The sequence below is a fragment of the Hylaeus volcanicus genome, chromosome 3 (genome assembly GCF_026283585.1).
Source record: "Hylaeus volcanicus isolate JK05 chromosome 3, UHH_iyHylVolc1.0_haploid, whole genome shotgun sequence".
Taxonomy (NCBI): domain Eukaryota; kingdom Metazoa; phylum Arthropoda; class Insecta; order Hymenoptera; family Colletidae; genus Hylaeus; species Hylaeus volcanicus.
Window position 1 is genome coordinate 11,277,299 of NC_071978.1, and position 16,901 is coordinate 11,294,199.

The 16,901-nt window shown below is 39.5% G+C and overlaps 3 protein-coding genes across 4 annotated transcripts in view; all 3 read right to left on the reverse strand.

Moving 5' to 3' along the window:
* Window positions 1-16: 16 nt before the first annotated feature.
* On the reverse strand, window positions 17-7,243 carry LOC128874169 (hyaluronidase-like). Of its 2 annotated transcripts, XR_008456587.1 has the most exons (6): window positions 3,827-7,243; window positions 3,317-3,531; window positions 2,228-2,654; window positions 1,103-1,307; window positions 202-1,007; window positions 17-113 (listed from the first exon to the last, which is right to left on the reverse strand). XR_008456587.1 is itself a non-coding variant. In XM_054118603.1 (5 exons), exons 1-5 carry the CDS (start codon window positions 3,889-3,891, stop codon window positions 774-776), a joined length of 1,146 nt encoding a protein of 381 aa, XP_053974578.1. In that variant the 5' UTR covers window positions 3,892-7,243; the 3' UTR covers window positions 162-773. The 2 variants fall into 2 exon arrangements, 1 of the variants encoding a protein (XP_053974578.1); XM_054118603.1 differs by lacking the exon at window positions 17-113 and having other exon boundaries at window positions 162-1,007.
* A 236-nt stretch (window positions 7,244-7,479) lies between these two features.
* LOC128874166 (glycylpeptide N-tetradecanoyltransferase 1-like) lies at window positions 7,480-10,425 on the reverse strand. The gene is made up of 8 exons (XM_054118600.1): window positions 10,295-10,425; window positions 9,487-9,722; window positions 9,201-9,411; window positions 9,004-9,120; window positions 8,772-8,942; window positions 8,523-8,703; window positions 8,193-8,456; window positions 7,480-8,132 (listed from the first exon to the last, which is right to left on the reverse strand). Exons 1-8 carry the CDS (start codon window positions 10,369-10,371, stop codon window positions 7,974-7,976), a joined length of 1,416 nt encoding a protein of 471 aa, XP_053974575.1. The 5' UTR covers window positions 10,372-10,425; the 3' UTR covers window positions 7,480-7,973.
* A 714-nt stretch (window positions 10,426-11,139) lies between these two features.
* LOC128873641 (ly6/PLAUR domain-containing protein 6-like) overlaps window positions 11,140-16,901 on the reverse strand; it is a 128,599-nt gene continuing 122,837 nt past the window's right edge. The window contains exon 6 of the mRNA XM_054117339.1: window positions 11,140-16,835. Within this exon, the coding sequence (XP_053973314.1) occupies window positions 16,632-16,835 (204 nt within the window). The 3' untranslated portion in view covers window positions 11,140-16,631. The remainder of the gene's footprint in view (window positions 16,836-16,901) is intronic.

Sequence of the window (16,901 nt, forward strand, 5' to 3'; positions counted from 1 at the left end):
CACCACCACCGCTGGAGTCTCCTTCAGCTCCTCCTTCTACTCGGTACGTTCGGTTCCGCGCCGTTCCCGTTCCGTTCTCTATCTTTCTCGTCCTCCCAGTTCCTTCAGGTATCCTCGGGGAAACAGAAAGAGAAAGGATCACTCTCCGAACAAGATGGAGAGGGGAGGAATCAACGGTAAGCAAGAGAGATCTTTGACTACCTCTACAACGACGTCGGTGTGTACTGTAAAAAGCAAGATCGCCCGAGGCCTTACACCTCGAACCAGTAAAACTTGTCGTACGCTAGTGCTAAAGTGCGCTCGTCGCGAGCTCCGACCGCCAGTTTCATTTGTGCTTCGCAGCGACGGTGATAAAGATTTTGGAGGTCCAGAAGATCGATCGATGAGAAGCTTGTCCTCGTATCGATCCATCGAGTACATCGTTACGGACGAACCGGAGAATCTGATCAGGGGACGAATATTAAGATGGCGACGAGTTCGAAGTTTCGCAACCGTCAATGGCGGACTCCGCGTTCCAAGGGGAGAATGAAAGAAGCGATAATTTCGTAGGAAATTTATTTCGATCGTTGCTCAACACCGCGTCGTGTGACCCTGCAAAGCAACGTCTCGTCTAGTCGTCTTTGGTTTCAGCGATACACCTCGCGTCCAGCGTCTTTCTCCATCGAAGGTCGAACTGTTCCACGCGCGTCATGTATGATAATCGTACACGTAAGAATTAGAAACTAAAGACCCCCGTCGCATTTCTCTAACAAGATCCTAATCTCCGCGTTCTGTCAAACTTGATCGACGACGACGGCTACTCGATTGTCCGCAGCATGGCCGTCGTATCGGGTCAAGCTCAGAGCAGTTTGCCTGACGCGATCGACGACGGGGCCCAGATCGTTGTTCAGGTACTCGCTGAACCGCTGGCACTTCTCCTTGGTGTTGATATCGTTAGAGCTTCCCCAAATGATGAGACCGTCGGCACCGAGATCCGAGATCTTCCGAAGAGTGGCCTCGAGATCAGCCTGCAAAGATAAATCCGTTTTAAAGACGACCCGTCGCGTTATCAGGTGACGCATCTCCCAATCCCCTGAAATGTTTTCAAAACGAGAGGACTCGCCTTATTCAAATACGCGTCCCTCTGATCCTGGTACTTGTACCAGTAATAGGGAAGAACCTTTTTCCTGGGTGTCGTTTGCTGCGCTATCCTCAGGGCCTCCTTCACCCTACCGCTGACGAGGCCCACTCGTTGGCTGCTGGTCAGGCTCCACCTCAAGTACACCGAAGGCAGGAGAACATCCTCGAGCCCGAACAACCATGACATCCTGAAAAAGAGAAACAGACGATGTTGGATGAACGCTGGTTCCTTATCGGGGCCGATTAGATAAGACGGATGTAACCGAGTCTCGAGTATGAATTTTCACCGCGACGAGGTCCTTGACATTGACACATTTCGGCCTAAGTACTGTAATCTCGACGAGTGTCTCGTAATCTAGTTACATTCGGTCCTTGAGGGACTTTTGACGGTAACTGGAGCACGCGGTCACCTGGCGGAAGGTGCTAACGAGACGCACGAAAGCGATACCGAGCGATCCGATTCGTCAGTCGATCGTCTAGTATAATGTCGTTGCAAATGAAATGTTCAGTTTTGTAGGGAAGATCTAAAAAAACCTTTGTTAGAAATTAAAATAGACTCTAACAGGTTCGATATTTTTTGCCATCAATGTACAACTGCGTTTATTCTATTTTTATAAACATGTTTGTTTCTGACTTCGAAGACGTTTTCGACAGGTGCTTCATCGTTAAATAATGTGTCCCTTAAAAGATTTAAATTAATATATCACAAGTACACTGGATTTCAATTCCTCTTCTGTATCAGTAAAAATATGGATTTGAATAAATATCCGCAGTCTATTAATGACATTATAAGAATAACTGTTATTTGTTTAAATGTTCAATAAAACATAACGAGAGTTTGAAAACAATCCATAGTATAGTCTCCTTATAAAGAATTTTTGAAAGTATCTGTGATAACATGAGTCTGCATAAAGATTCTCTTATCACAAGTGTCACTTGTCACCACGATGAAGCAGCAAAACAAAGATAACTTCCTAAGATCGAAAAATGGGACGTTTACGATGCAACAACCTAATTTAATCGATCGGAGATGTAACAAAACAAGACGCCACTAACATTGGGAATACCATTCGAAAATATAGCATTAAACTCTCACTGATTCGCATACTTATCATTCTCCAGCACTGTCGTTTTATCGCACTGCGCACTGGGTTGGTTCGGTGTCAGATTGTAGCAATAGGGATAGGCGTAGTAGCCCCAACTGGCAGCCGGCCTGGTCTCCTTGGCAACTTTCAATGTTTCCTCCATGAAAAGTTTTCCGTACTTCTCGAAGCTCCGTTTTGCTTCCTGCTCGACGCTCCTACTGTCCCAGAATGGATGCTCCCTGCGAACTATCTCCATGGAGAAATCCTTGTACGGTTGGAGGGAAGCCCAATTTTGCCGGAATATTGGCCTCCAGCTCTCGAAGTCGATCACCCCGATACCACGAAACGATTGGTCGGGTATTTGATTGATCAGGTGCTCGCGAAATACTTCCAGATGCTTGGTGAGGTTGCCTTCTTGTGGAACGCCGCCATTCCTTGCCACAACTGCTCCTGAATAACGATCAAAGTTATTTTTCAAAAGTATCCTTTTCCCTTAACCCTTTCATGCATGGTATTCGGCACTGTTAATGATTATTTTTATGTGTGATGTATTAGTATTATTCATTTGTTTGCATGAATATGTATTTAGTGACATAGAGAGTTTCATTTACTATGATAAATGGACCAAGAATACTTATACTATAAAATTACGCTTCGTTCTGGAGTAAAATATATATTTCCTATGATCTAATGACTATATGATTGACTATGGTATTAATATCAATATTATTCTCGTATTAAATACAGTCAGTCCCATAAATATTCGTACCCTCTATGCCGGATGAAGACATTTATCTAAATTAAATGATTGGTTTGATGTCTCCAAATAAATTTTTCATTATATAATGAAAAATTCATATGTAAAGTTTCTTCGTGTACATATTTATAATAAAATACTTGTTTGGAAACATGAAACCAATTATACAATTTCGACAAATGTCTTCGATAGACATAGAGGGTACGAATACTTATGGGACTGACCGTGTATCTTGTACTTGATCGTTCTGTATTTTTTTCATAAATGTATATAAGGATATAAACTCAGTTTTTCCATGTTCCAAGTACACCTCGCCCCTTACGGTAACCCGCATATGCAGAAAACGCAGCGTTACCGTTCGAGTCCTTCAGCAACGCTGGGAACATCCCAGGATCGTAGAGGATCGCTATCCGTCCCCCTCGGAACTCGTCCATCGCGTTCTGGAGGATCCCATACTTCTGGGACACCTCCTCGAAGCGCATCCCATATTTGTGGCACATGAAGGTGGGCACGTTCCAATAAACGTCGAACCCCCTTCTGTCCTCATCTTTGGGGGTGACCGGTCTGAAGCTGAAAAGAGAAACACGAGGAACCTAGCGGACCGGGAGTCGAGCGCGGCCAATGACACGAGTTAGATAAGATATTTTCAGTCCTGAACTTGAACGCTTTACGAGTATTTCAGTAGCCCCGGGGTGTGCTTGCAAACGTTCGCGACGTCTTTCCCTAGCGAAATTGTAAATACGTTGTTCCGTAGCGCGCACAAAAATCGTAGCACGTGGTTGCATCGACTCGTATAGCGAGGGAAGAGACGAGGCTACCGTTCGCGAGGCATCCCAACAATGAGATCAACGCGCGTGTTAAGTACCCGAAAAAGAATCCGTCGGCCAGGAGTACAGGGGCCAGCAGCAGGGGCAACAGAAACGGTATCATTCTCAGACTGGGCTGACAGGACCATGAATCGAAGGCAGTCGGCACTGGTAACTCTCGTGGTAGTCTTTCGACGATGTAACGTGAACAGGTCGCTTGCTGGTACTTATCGTTCTACTCCTGACGGTGCGTGGGATCGACCGATTTCACGATGACCTCTGACGAGTTCGTCGTGAATAAACGCCAACGACGATAGTACAACAGCGGTGCGACTGAATTCCGCTCGATTTCAGGCCACTATTTATTCCACATCGTGTGTCTCGTGTTCCCCACCTACGTGCTCGTCAGCGCTTGGTGCTGTTATCTGGCTCCGGGTATTGTTCGGTGATTTCTCGTTTCCGTTTTTTCTATTCCTTTATTCTTTTTTTCCCTGCGCTTCGCGTAAAAGGGCATCGCGCGTTAGCGATCCCGATGACAATAAATGTGCACCGGGGGCTCCCGATGAGAACGCACCGCGCGATCAATGAAATCGGCCCAACGAACGTGCGTCGAAGACCCTCGTCGAGGATGAGCGATAACGTTGCATCTGGATCGGGACGTCGGCCGACAATGGAGTCGCGATCACCTTTTCAGAGTTGACGAGATTTCTTCGCATGGATGGAACGTGGTGTTTCCGATTGGTTGGACGCTCTGTTTAGCACCGTCGGTTTTTTGATGGTCGCTCCATGTATCCCGAACACCTAGAACCCTTCGTGTAGTTTTCACGAGACGCGATAGATATTCGTATCGCATTCCAACAGTCTCGGTACGATAGGTTGATACATTTTAAAACTGTGCAGTGGTTATAAATCATAGCGAGCAACACATTTTGCTAATTGATATGGTACATAACGGATAAGGTTATTATCGTGCGCGTATGCGGGTAGCTCAAGCTTATTCTCGATTATCTTTCTACAGGAAATTTGCGACGTGTTTTGCAATACAGTTTTACGTAGGAAAAAATAAGGAAAACGAACGTATTTTCACGAAGGTCGTGTTCCTATTTCGCGAGGTAAGATCGTTCGTGAATTCCTTGAAAGGTTACATTTACAGTCGATTGGTAATTTCATTCGTAATTGTTCGGTGGCTAAGTGTTCCGAGGATGATTAATGTTTCCCGCGAAACGGCGCGGCAATTTATCGAGCCCGGAGGTAATGAATGTACCCTTTTAATCTTAACGACCGAATTGATTAGGCGAAATGCTTTTACAAGGGTGTTAAAATTGTCTTTCGTGAGTTTCTTTTTTATGCGCCACGATAACAGGGCGATAACGACCAAGGTAACAATAAACGTCCTTCTACGCTGTTAACGATGGATATAGATAAATTTTCAGGGGCTTTCCGTCACCTTTGACAGAACTCCATGGTCGATGTCGCGTATAAATAGAAGATTATAACAATTTAGTCCTTCGCGTACTCGTTCACGGATATGTAATCGATGTCGAAGGTTTTTAAGAGAACGATTCCAACGGTTAGGGTTGGGCCTAGTGAAAACTGAATCAATGCTTAATAATTTGGAACATCTGTCGTACACGAATGCTCGAGATTTGGCCTCTAAACGAGCCTGCAAACGTCAACTGCTTTAATCGCTACAGGGCCATCGTTTCGCGTCTTTTATCTTGAAGAGACCTTGCATGACGCTCGTGCGTACATTGTGTATTACATATTGATCTGCAGCGGCTGTACAAAGACCTTGACTCCCATTAAGGGCATACACTGGCGTAATGAAGAAACAGATGCTACTCGAGATACTCGTCGAACAAAATCACAGGTGTTGTCTTCCGAAAATATACGACTCAGGTTTCGACGTCAACAACGTAACGATGTCACCATTCGAATAACCGTAAATTACTCTTGACACTGAAGTCGAAACAGCGGTGTTTCCCTTAATGACACTCCTTAAAAACTGGTTTCTTTCCGTGTCTTTTTGGTCTCGCCGCTATCTAATCGTCGCCGGAAGCAGGTCCCTTGTTACGCAATGACGTCCGAAGGTACCAATAAAGAAAGCGGCGCTAAAGCGAACGATGTCAAATCGTAGACTCTTCTATGAGAGCTATACGCCTGTAAAGTGCAATAAATAAATTTATATCATACAACATGCAGAAAAGGTACACCTGGATACACGAATTCGTGCGGTTTAAGGGGAAAGTCATTAGGTCCCGTTACCTCTCCACCTTTACGGCACGCGCTTGGTCACACGCGCCAAACCGATTGACGGCTGCGCAGAATTAATTTTTATCGAAGTTACGATTCCAATATGGACCTATGAACCACCAAACGAACTTGATTAATAATTATTTGGTAGAGGACTGACAATTGTATACGCGGGCCTTAGAACTAACTTAACTTAGTTTAAGCTAGTTTAATTTATATTCTACCGACGCGACTTAGAGCTACGGTTCCTACGGCGGAAGCGATGTCTTCGTTCGATGCAAAACTTAGCTACGATAATCAAGAAAACGTTAGTAATTAAACACAGAAATAAATATGACAGACGCGAGATCCATATCTATATTGTCCCTTCTATACCTGTGACAGCCATAGGTCGCTTGTGTACGTATATGTATCGAAAAACAGGGGGAAGGGTGAACAATAATTACGCGATGCAGATATCGATTCCAGGGTTCGTTGGATCCGTCGAGAAAATAATTCGCAAAACAATAATACAGCAAAATCATATTTCATCTGCTTTCATCAAGACCTTGCATCATATAGGAAACAAAATAGATCATTTATCGAAGGATTAAACTACACCTAACCATCGATTTACACGGTTTTCAGTTTAATAGATTTTTAAAAATAAGGACTGTTCAAAATAAAAATTTGCTGTAAAAAGGGGAACTCCCACGTTTTTAGACATTGCTTGTTGAAAATGCATGTCACTTTTGTACATTTTTATCATTACCAACGAAAAAGTGTAGTAAAAACTGCAAATAAATTTGAAATTTAGGATCCAATTAAACTTGATTCTAGTAACTAACTTCGTTAATTTTTCGAATTCAACAAAATCCGTTGGCAGATATATTTTTAAAGGTCTACACTGAGAAAATGTAAAAAGAAATCAATTTTTTTTAAAGTTCCAGACTAAACCACCCCTAGAATAAGTTAATAACTTATTTTTAGGTAGTTACCGATTGAAGTTAATGCATATTATACTTCGTATGACCTGAAAAACAATACGTGTCGATCGTATCGGTATTAAAAAATGATGACGCCATCTAGCGATATAAGGTACTTTTAATTACATGACTTACTGACAGACCTATGTTATTTTATAGGGAATCGTGCGGCTTACAGTGAATGTTTTGGAAGGTTAAAATTGTTACACCATGGGGTATAATTTTGCAGATTTGTTTAGCAGTTTCGCGGTATAAAAAGTAATGTGAGTAATGGGAACATGGCGGCTTTCTCCTTAGAAGGCAAGAATCCACGTGATCGAATACCAAATATAGTACTACAGAAATAAAAATCTATGAGCAAAATATAGGGGGTTAAACAAAAGAGGTAAACAAACACAGGGAACATTTTACTTTCGACCCAGTTTTATTTCATCTCTTCCACTCTCACTTCGGCATACTTATGCGACCTATTTAATCAAGACGATGCTGAAAGAATAACCCGTTTTCGGGTTACAGAAAATAGCGTCCAGGAGCTTTTATTGAAAATTGTAAATGCCTGCGCGGCTGATGTACTCCAAGAGAATTCTTTTGCCGCGAGGCTTCTGCAAATTACTAATGTACGATATTTATCTACATTGCTCGAGTCACGCACATACTTATATACACACGCGCTGCACAAGCGTATTCCGATCTTGACCTTGACCTAATGTCACGATCATGAATGAAGGCGGATACGAGGATGACATCCGTGGAACCGAGAGATCCACCCTGTCTAATTCAACAATTATCGATTCCTTTCGAATGTTGGACGCGCTTTGGACGCTCATCGGTAGGAATCGAGGTCGTGCTCGCTGTCATTTCAACGTCGCTTTTCTTCCTTTCTATTAGTTTTGTAACGTCCATTCCCCTTTTATACCACTTATTCTCTTGGTAAGCTTGTACGTGCGAAAAATTTATTTTCTAGACAACGATTCGTTGACCTAGAGTTCTACTGTAGCACCAAACCAATTTTCCCGGGTGTCATGCTAGGACAACGCCAGTTGTACAAGTAATACTGTAGATTTCCATCACCAATACCAAATTTTAAAGGTTCTAGAAATTCTTTGTTGTCCATTAGGTCCAACGCATTGAACACATCGAAACCGAGCTGAAAATGATAGATACGTAATTTTTTTGCATTATTACAACTACAATCTATGAAACTTACATTACGCGCTGATATCAAAGCATCAGTCATAAGTTCGAGCCAAGGAGTTGTAGTGGATACATTGTAGAAACTGTATGCAGCTTTAAGCGTTTTGTGTGTCAGATGATGCATTATTGAACTTGGCAATGTATAATAACTAACCATGTCAGTAATTATACCATTGTTTTCCACTACAAAACTATCGATTATTCCGTTTTGTGGAAGGAACCAATGTTGGAATTCATCGATTGAAAAGAGTGGAGCCAAGTCGAATTTTTCCAAATACTGAAACATAAATTAACTCGATGATATATTAAAACTTCTATATAATATTCCTGTAGTGATCATTACTTCGGTTAATATTTTGTGAGCTTGTGGTATGTCTGCTGGTACCAGTTTCCTAAATCCTGGTACTTTTGTATTTTCTGGTAACTTGTAAAGTTTTAAAGTTCTCTGCATAGTCATATTACGAGATAAATGAGAGAACTTTATTTCGATTAGTTTCTTTGGGTTAAGAGAGCGATGCCAATACCTATAAGAACGATTTCGCGATTAAATAATCAGAAATACTGACGCCTATTATCACATTCGGATGCCCACCTGCAAGTTGCTATTGGTTTTGGCAATACAACGCCAGCAGTATACACAGCTTGAAAGATACCTTGTAAATTAACTCTCCTAGTTATTTCACGAATTAAAACTGGAGCAACTCGTTTTGATCTTAACTTCTTGTGCACACATAAGAAATTTATCTCCACCATTTTCTGAGTACTAAAATTTTGCTGGCATTAGATGACAGAGAACAAATTATTGAAAAATATCCAAAACCTACTGATCATATACGCGAAGTGTAGCTGGTATAGCGGAAATAAAACCGACTAGACGTCCGCTTTTAGTTACTCGTACACCGCAGTGCCATTCCTTACACCATCCAGGTGGTTGTAGTGCCCTAAAAGGTATTACTCAAGCTCTACTGACTTAAAATAAACCTATGTATTTTACTAATTAGTACTTTTTGTTACTATTTACCACTTCAAAAATTTTGGTGGATAATCAAATCTAAACATAGCGTCATCGTCTTCCACATAATTTTCAGCCAACAAAGTATATAATTCAGATAAAACTAAAGGATCATCAAGATTCAATGTATCCCATTGAAAGTCTGCTGGCAATGAGTACGGTTCTGGCCTTATGGCTGTTTTATCAGGTTCGATAGGTTCATTTTTCACAATTTTTTCGTCTACATGAAATTGATAACGTGTCTTCATTTTCACGAAAGCACATAAATCGTACAGCAGTTTATGTTGTTATTTACCCATTTTTGGCACTGGTTGTGTACTCCAGAATTGATAAGGTTTCTGCATAGCTTCTTCCTGAGTCTTAGCAGGTTTTTGTTGTAGATTGAATGCTTCCATAGCCATTTGTAAATCGTGCATCGAAGGATTACAGGTGGTATACATGTCATACTCATACCTATGACCGGTATGGTTGTGGTTTTCACTGGCGGCATGCGCCATTTCGTTCTTCTTCTTGCGATGTCCCTTCTTTGAACTGCATTTTAATCATTTCAATTTCATTCACTTATGTAGCATCAATGAAACATACTGAAGCACACGCACCACATACTCCCGTCATAACAGCAAAACACAGAAGAATAATGAAAGGAGGAAGGAAAGAACGGTCAGAGGTCAGAGGCATACTCAGCATTTTATTATCAGAACGTGTATTTTTCAAAGTTAAATGAAATATGATTGATTAACATCATTAAACACATATCTCCATGCTCGCAAACTTTTGCAACATTTATAAAGCAATGTACTGCAGTTTGGAGCGGCTGATAGTAGGTTACTGTGACGCGTGATCATGATCTTAGATTCTAGATATAATTTTTTATATTAAAACATGAAGATACAGGATGCAGATGTGTTATCGTTAGATTGCATAATTCCAAGATTAGCGACAATTACGTGGCGAAAGCGGAAAAATTATTATAAATTGCACGCAGAACTGCCGGCCAACCGTAGGTTCCGTGTATAGTGTATCAAAGGAAACCATATTACACTCGTGTCATTCGAAAATCGAATAGTAAATGTTCCACGAGAAACATATTATCATTCTCTTACCTTTTGGATTTCCCATCTTTTTCATGAATTTCATCCTTCTTAGCCTCTCGTTCCACGACTTGACTCTTTTCCTCCATTTTAATATAGATTTTGACAATGCGCCTGCGCGGGACACGGTGGCTCCGTCTGGCAGATTTTGAACGGAAAAACAGGACGTCACGTGATTCTCGACCAGCGATATTCGATTCTCGATAAGAACAATCGATGCTTACAAAGTCGATGAAATTTGATTTGAAAAATCATTTTGTTAGATACCAATTATATTTCATAAGGATAATTATGTGGAAATGAGGATTCGTGATTGCTTTCATTTTTAAACACCCTTGAAATTGGTAAATTATACTACATTTTAACCATAGAGGAAGATAATAATTGTAACTATATTCAAGTTATTTATATTCAAATATTAAGACCGATCGATATTCGTCAAAATTAGTAAACGGTTCCTGTTTAGGCTGACAAGACTATTCAGTTGATTTTGGGTAATGATTAAATTAAAAATTGTTTCTATGCGCTTTTAGCATGTATCTTCGATGTATAACTATCAATATTTTACTTGAAGCAAACTATGCTACCTTTGAAAATGCATGGTTTGTATTGCTCGATATAATTTTAAACGAACACGAATTATAATATCTAGGTTTCATAATCTTCACTATATTTGATTAATCAAGAGAATTGTTGACAGTTCAAAAAAAGTTTCCATTTCAGCCTATGATCCTTCAGTTGAATTTAAAATCAACTTGGGCACCTTATCGATATTAAAGAGGATAACGTTGCAAAAAATAACATAAATGGATGATAAATAATATCCAAAACGCACAAGAAAATTCAGCAAATGGCAGTCTGACAAGTATAGTTTTCTTTATTTCATTACCAACAGTATTCTTACATCTTCATGCCGAAACAATGTATAATTTCTATATCATAATATATATATTCATTCATTCATTCATTTATTTGTTTATGTATATAATTGTTAGTGATCGTAATAGCAATAAATAGTCTGTAGTAGGCGAGTCTGTAGGTATGTAAACAGCTTTTAGGTACGCGTAATTCCAGTTTATCGATAATTCAAACCCGAGCGCGCGCCACGCTTGTATAATTCGTGATTTGCATACCTGTTTGCCAAACACTGCACGGGAGCGAGCTCGTGATTCGCCGGCATGTGACGCGTCAACTTTTCCCTTTAAGAAACTTCTTACCGACGAAACCGAACGTCCTCGCTTCTGCTCGTACGACAAGAGTCGCAAAGAAAATTGATTTCGGAAAGAACAAAGTGTCGCTTCCGAGTCTCGGACTTTTCCCCCGGAGAATCGGAAAATCGAGTATCGCGAGGAGGTAGTTGCGAGACAAACTTAAAACGCTCTCACTGTTTCAAAGAAATTTTCTAAGATTACGGGGTTCGTTTGGACGAGGCCTGCCGTTTCAATGAATAGTATTAATATCATAAGCAGCGCAGTAAACAATATTTAGGAATAGTTATGAATTTTGTCTTGTCCATTAGACAGATTAAAATTGGTTCAGCAAAAGAAATAATACGATAGTTATGTAACACATATGAAGTACTTATAAATGTAATTAGTTTGTTCAAAAGATGAATTAGAAAAGTTGTATTAATCCCTTCGTACCATGATGTAGGTGCGATGATTGTACTTTACTTTTTTGAACGTCAGTCTGTTTTGTTGCAAATATGATAAAGTTTGAAAACGAAATTTTTTTTTAAATTTAATTAAAATTTTTAATTTAACATGGTTACAGGTAATGTATTCACTGAGCTTACTGGATGTGGTAATAACATGAATTGTTTGAAACTGGTTTGTATAAAAAATGATTCCCTAGATACGAAGGGATTAAACGGTATCGTAGAAATAATTATGTAGGATTAATAGACACACGTGCGACGTTTTAAATATTCACAAGAATTACCTCATGTTCGAACGACTTTTCAAAGTGTTTATACACGTATATTCATTTTACAGGAAAGGAGAGAATCATCGATTCGTACGAGCACTTACAATTAGGGGTTCCAGTCAATGGTGAGTGACTCGGGAAGGGAATGGGGAAATGTGGTTTGCTACCTTATGTTTTAAACCAGTGGTTCTTAACCTTTTTAAACCCGCGGTGTAGTTTTTAACCGTAAATTATTCTATTAATAAAAAGTTAATAATATATTGCTTGTAAATTAAATCGAGTAAAAGAAATAAATTGACCTGAAAGAAGCATCGGTTTGAATATAAATTTATTTTAAACATTTTGATTGTGTATTATTTGGGTTCTTTTAGCAAAGCAGTGTAAAAAAAAAACATCAATCTAAAGAAACAAAGATTTTCAAATTGATGTCTGTGTTTTACTGTGTTCTACAAGGGAGGATATATTCAAATAAATTTGAAATTTTGTAAAAATCAGTTGTAATATTTGTAAATTCACAAAGCAAACGACAATAAATAATAATAATGTCTATAATTTTATATTTGGAAGCAGAAGGAAAATAATTTTGTCATTAACAGTATGGGGAAATTGCGTAATTTCCATTTCCAGTTCCACCATTTATCTCCGACCTGTAAACGTCAATTTTGACTACGATTTGGAGAAAGTTTGTTTCAGGGTACTGAGGTTAAGAATCACCGTACCAAACGAAACAGTTTGCGAATGTTTGCAGGTTCGCTTTAACAAGTGCCTCGATGATAACGATCGATCGGCAGGTACCGAAATTCTGAACGAATCAGCGGGGATGTTTATCGAACGTTTCATTTCTCGCGCGTAGACGAAATGACGTTCTCGAATCAGGGCTTCCGAAATGAGAATCGTCGTTTTTCTCTCTACCGTTGCGTCCGAATGTTTCGTTTGAACGAAACGAGGTTAGCCACGCATCCGATCGAAACGAAACCGAGCCTATACAACTAATTAAGTAAGTCGCGCGGAAGTGTGATCTTTCGTTTCGTCCTTTCGGCGACGACGGGAGCTCGTTCGATCCTTAAACACGAACTTACACCATAGATTTCTTTTCGTTTCTAAGAAGGCATAGCAACTACGCTACTACGAGAAGAGAACAATTCCTTTTTTTCCATCACTGAGAGACTCCGAACGGCCCTCGAACGTCGACTACAAGTGTCGCAGACGGGGTTTTTTCATCGTCCTCCGAGATAATTCGGGAGGATCCTCTGGCGCTTTCGTTCGGCGGCGAATGAGCGATTATTCTTCGGTACCCGGTTTAACGAAGGGAAAGACGAGAAGGTTTCTAATTCGGCTACCTTACGCCGCTAAGATGCATCGTCGACGTGTAATAATACGCTACGACTCCGCCTGCGATACGCAATTTATCTTGCACCGTCGACGAGGACAAACAGAGATGTCAGGGTGTCCCAAAAACCATTGCGCAATTTCAGTCGCTTTGAAACACCTATCGAAATTAATTGTACAGTGAAACTGGACAATACGCCCACTTCTCGAGACAAATTTATCAAACGGTTGCGTCGTGGTAGTTTTTTTGCACGAGTTGTGTGTTACTTGGTGAAATTAAGAAAAGAGAACGAAAATTATTGAGAAGAAAGTGGGCAAAGAAAAGAAAGCTTGATGATGAATACAAATTAGTCGTAAATAAGAGAAATAAAATTATAAGAAGAACGGAATAACGAAGAATTTACCTCATTTTCTGTTTTTTAAGAGAAAATAGAGGAAATGATTTTTTGTCTGGTTTGTAAAACTTTTATAAAATTTTAATTGCTATTGGAAAATCAGATATCATTTCAAATTATGAAAAAGTACGTCATAATTTGAATAGAATATGATTTGATAGTAGGGCGTATTATCCTCTAACGGTTGGGTCATTTTGTAAATTCTTAGATATAAAACGCCTTGACATTAGCAAGAGACGTAGGTAACACGGATTTAAAAAGATTCGTTTCGCTACTTTTCAGTCTTACAAAATTGAATTTGTTTAGTACTCGCCACAAATTGTTCAGAAGCTAAAACTTAAAATTTTTGTGTATTTATGTAAGAAATGCAGCAATCACATTTATTGCAGATGCCAATTAAACGAATTGTCATTTCAAATAAAAAATATCCCAATGAATTAACTATGCTTATTTTTAAAATCAGATGAATATCGAAATGTGATGTTTTTGAAATCTTAATTATAATTCTATAATTAAAATTATAAGTCACCCGGTGGCTAGTCCATACCAGGGATAGAGCACCTATGGTCTTCTGTAGTGTTCCATAAGTTTATTAATTAAATATCTTCTTTTAAACGAAGTTCAACTTTATTAATTAAATGCATGAAATCATAATTCAAAAAATAATCATAACAAATATTGAAATCCAATATTTCTCGTAGAATAACATGGGCAAATCGAGTAGTTCAAGCAATTTCTCTACTCTGAATAAATTTATTTAGAATGCTTTGTTATTTTCAGCGATATAAAAAGGAATTTTGTTTTATGTAAATTGATCGTAAAAAATTTAATTCGTCAGTTTGTAGCGCAGTTTTTAAAGTAGATTCTTGTGTCGAAGACAATGTGCCCGTAAATATGAATCAAATAGAGAAGAAGAAGAATTGATGTCGAAGACAGTTAGTTTAAACAAGAATTGACTTAGAAGTAGCGCTCTATTGGATTAAAAAGAAAATTTGTACGTATGATAGGCCGAGATTCGATTATTGCAGCCAAGGATAATATTATTCTTTTATAGCGTCAGCTGCTCGAGTCGACGGGTTACTCGGGCTGAATAAACAAACAGTGGTGAAGCCGTTTTCATTTCAGTTTTCCATGAAAACATCGTTCCAGGTGAAAGTCGTTTCACTTAACCAGAGAATCTGTATACAAATTTTATCTTTTCTTAAAAAATCCATGTTTTAAATGCTGCGACCCACTTAGCTACGACTACAAGTCGATTCAGGTTGTGGCAACATTTCAGTGGCGCATCCCTGCCGTAGATCGTCGTACTGGGAATAATTACTCTTCGTCTCTGTTTTCTTAAGGAAACAGTTTTCTATCGGATGGGATCAAGCACCGATTTTTTGATACACGATCTCCGTGTCAAACTGTTACGACCTTTAAATTCTTGTTCTTGATTTGTTGTATGCCTTTCATGAAATTTTTCAGCATAAAAGATAATAACGACATATGGATTAACCCAACGTTTACTTTGCTTTTTAAACCAGATTTCGCAGACGTATTAATATTTATTTTACATGTGTGAAATATTATTTCATAATCCAGAAATAATAACGTTTGTTATAGCGTGTCTTTGTTATTTTAAATTAGATTTCGTAGGTGTTTGTATATTTATTTTGTGTTTCTAGAATATTCTCTCATTACGCAGAAATAATAACGTAATTCTCTCACAACGCAGAAACAGTAATGTAATTCTCTCAAGGAAATAGCTGCTAGCACGAATTTTACCATAAAAATATTAAGAAATATAGGGAAATATAGGCAAAGATTTGTACATCAAGTATAGAACAAAAAATATTTAATGTTTAGTAAAAATTCGTTAATATATTTTCAGAATATTAATATAACAAATAAAAATGTTACGTTAATCCAGAAAGTTGTTTAGAATCTAAAAAAAAGATCTTATAAACATTACGAGGAAATTATGTGCTAAAAATTTGCTGAAAGATATCACAAAATGACGAATAAGAAAATAAGAAAAACTGATTTTAAAGACAGTTTAGAGAAAGACAAATCGTAGAGTATTCTCTCAAACTTAAGACTGAATTCGTATGCATGATATTCCGTGACTCGATTATTGCAGGCACTGAGAAATTATTCGTTTAAACAGTGAGCTGCTCGAGTCGACGAGTTACCGAGTAAACAAACAGCGCTGAAAACGTTTTCGTTACAGTTATGTGCGAAAACATCGCTCTAGGTAAAACTCGTTTCACTCGGGGAATTCGGGTTCGGGGAATATCATAAAATATTTGAAATTGCGCAGTAATCGATAAACTCAACAAAACGCCTAGAGTTCGACGAAGTTTCGGAAATGAGCGATAGTTATTGGGACACCCTAATAGTTAGAGCCTTGCGGAAAGAAAGCTTCGCGAGGTTCGCGTGAGAGATATGTTCGAGTGACGAGCGTGTCCTGGCGTGGATTGCAACAACGAGAGGCGGTAAGTGTGCATACGCAGCGATTAAAGGAGGAAACGGGTGTACGAGTAGGGTGAAAGGTTGATCAGTCGCTTGTTTGGTTTCGACGGTGCCGATAGACGATACTATCCCGCTGACGAATCCAGGATCTCCCGGAGGGCATATCGAGACACTGTTGGAGGATCGTTTCGACGAAGTCTCCAAGTTTGGTGTCTTCTAACCGGTTCTTCCGCGATGCTGCTCCCTCAGCAGTGATATGCATAGACGAGTGAGGCCAGGAGCCAGAGGGCCCCGGTTCCGTAGGATCGGCTTCCCTCGACCCCGTTTCTACCAGGTCGTTTGCGCTTAGGCTTCGACTTGGCGCGCCGTTTGTGCGAGAAAATCGCGTTGGTGGCGTTGGTAGGCGAGTCGATGTTGCAGTAGCTCAGGTCGCAGCAGCTGATACAGATCTGGAACGAAATAACCGAATTTATTTCACCCGCCAACGACCCTGTCTTCCCAACCCCTCTCCGTCG

Bases quoted from the DNA above. Each gene is read 5' to 3' on its own strand.
- LOC128874169 (XM_054118603.1), bottom strand. From the start codon at position 3,891: ATGATACCGTTTCTGTTGCCCCTGCTGCTGGCCCCTGTACTCCTGGCC. The intron at 2,655-3,316 runs GTAACGCTGCGT...ATCGTTATTCAG, and splicing joins GTTGCTGAAGGACTCGAACG to GAGCAGTTGTGGCAAGGAAT. The intron at 1,008-1,102 runs GCGAGTCCTCTC...TTATCTTTGCAG, and splicing joins GGGACGCGTATTTGAATAAG to GCTGATCTCGAGGCCACTCT.
- LOC128874166 (XM_054118600.1), bottom strand. From the start codon at position 10,371: ATGGAGGAAAAGAGTCAAGTCGTGGAACGAGAGGCTAAGAAGGATGAA. The intron at 8,704-8,771 runs GTGGGCATCCGA...TCGTTCTTATAG, and splicing joins AAACCAATAGCAACTTGCAG to GTATTGGCATCGCTCTCTTA. The intron at 8,457-8,522 runs GTAATGATCACT...TTTATGTTTCAG, and splicing joins CTCACAAAATATTAACCGAA to TATTTGGAAAAATTCGACTT.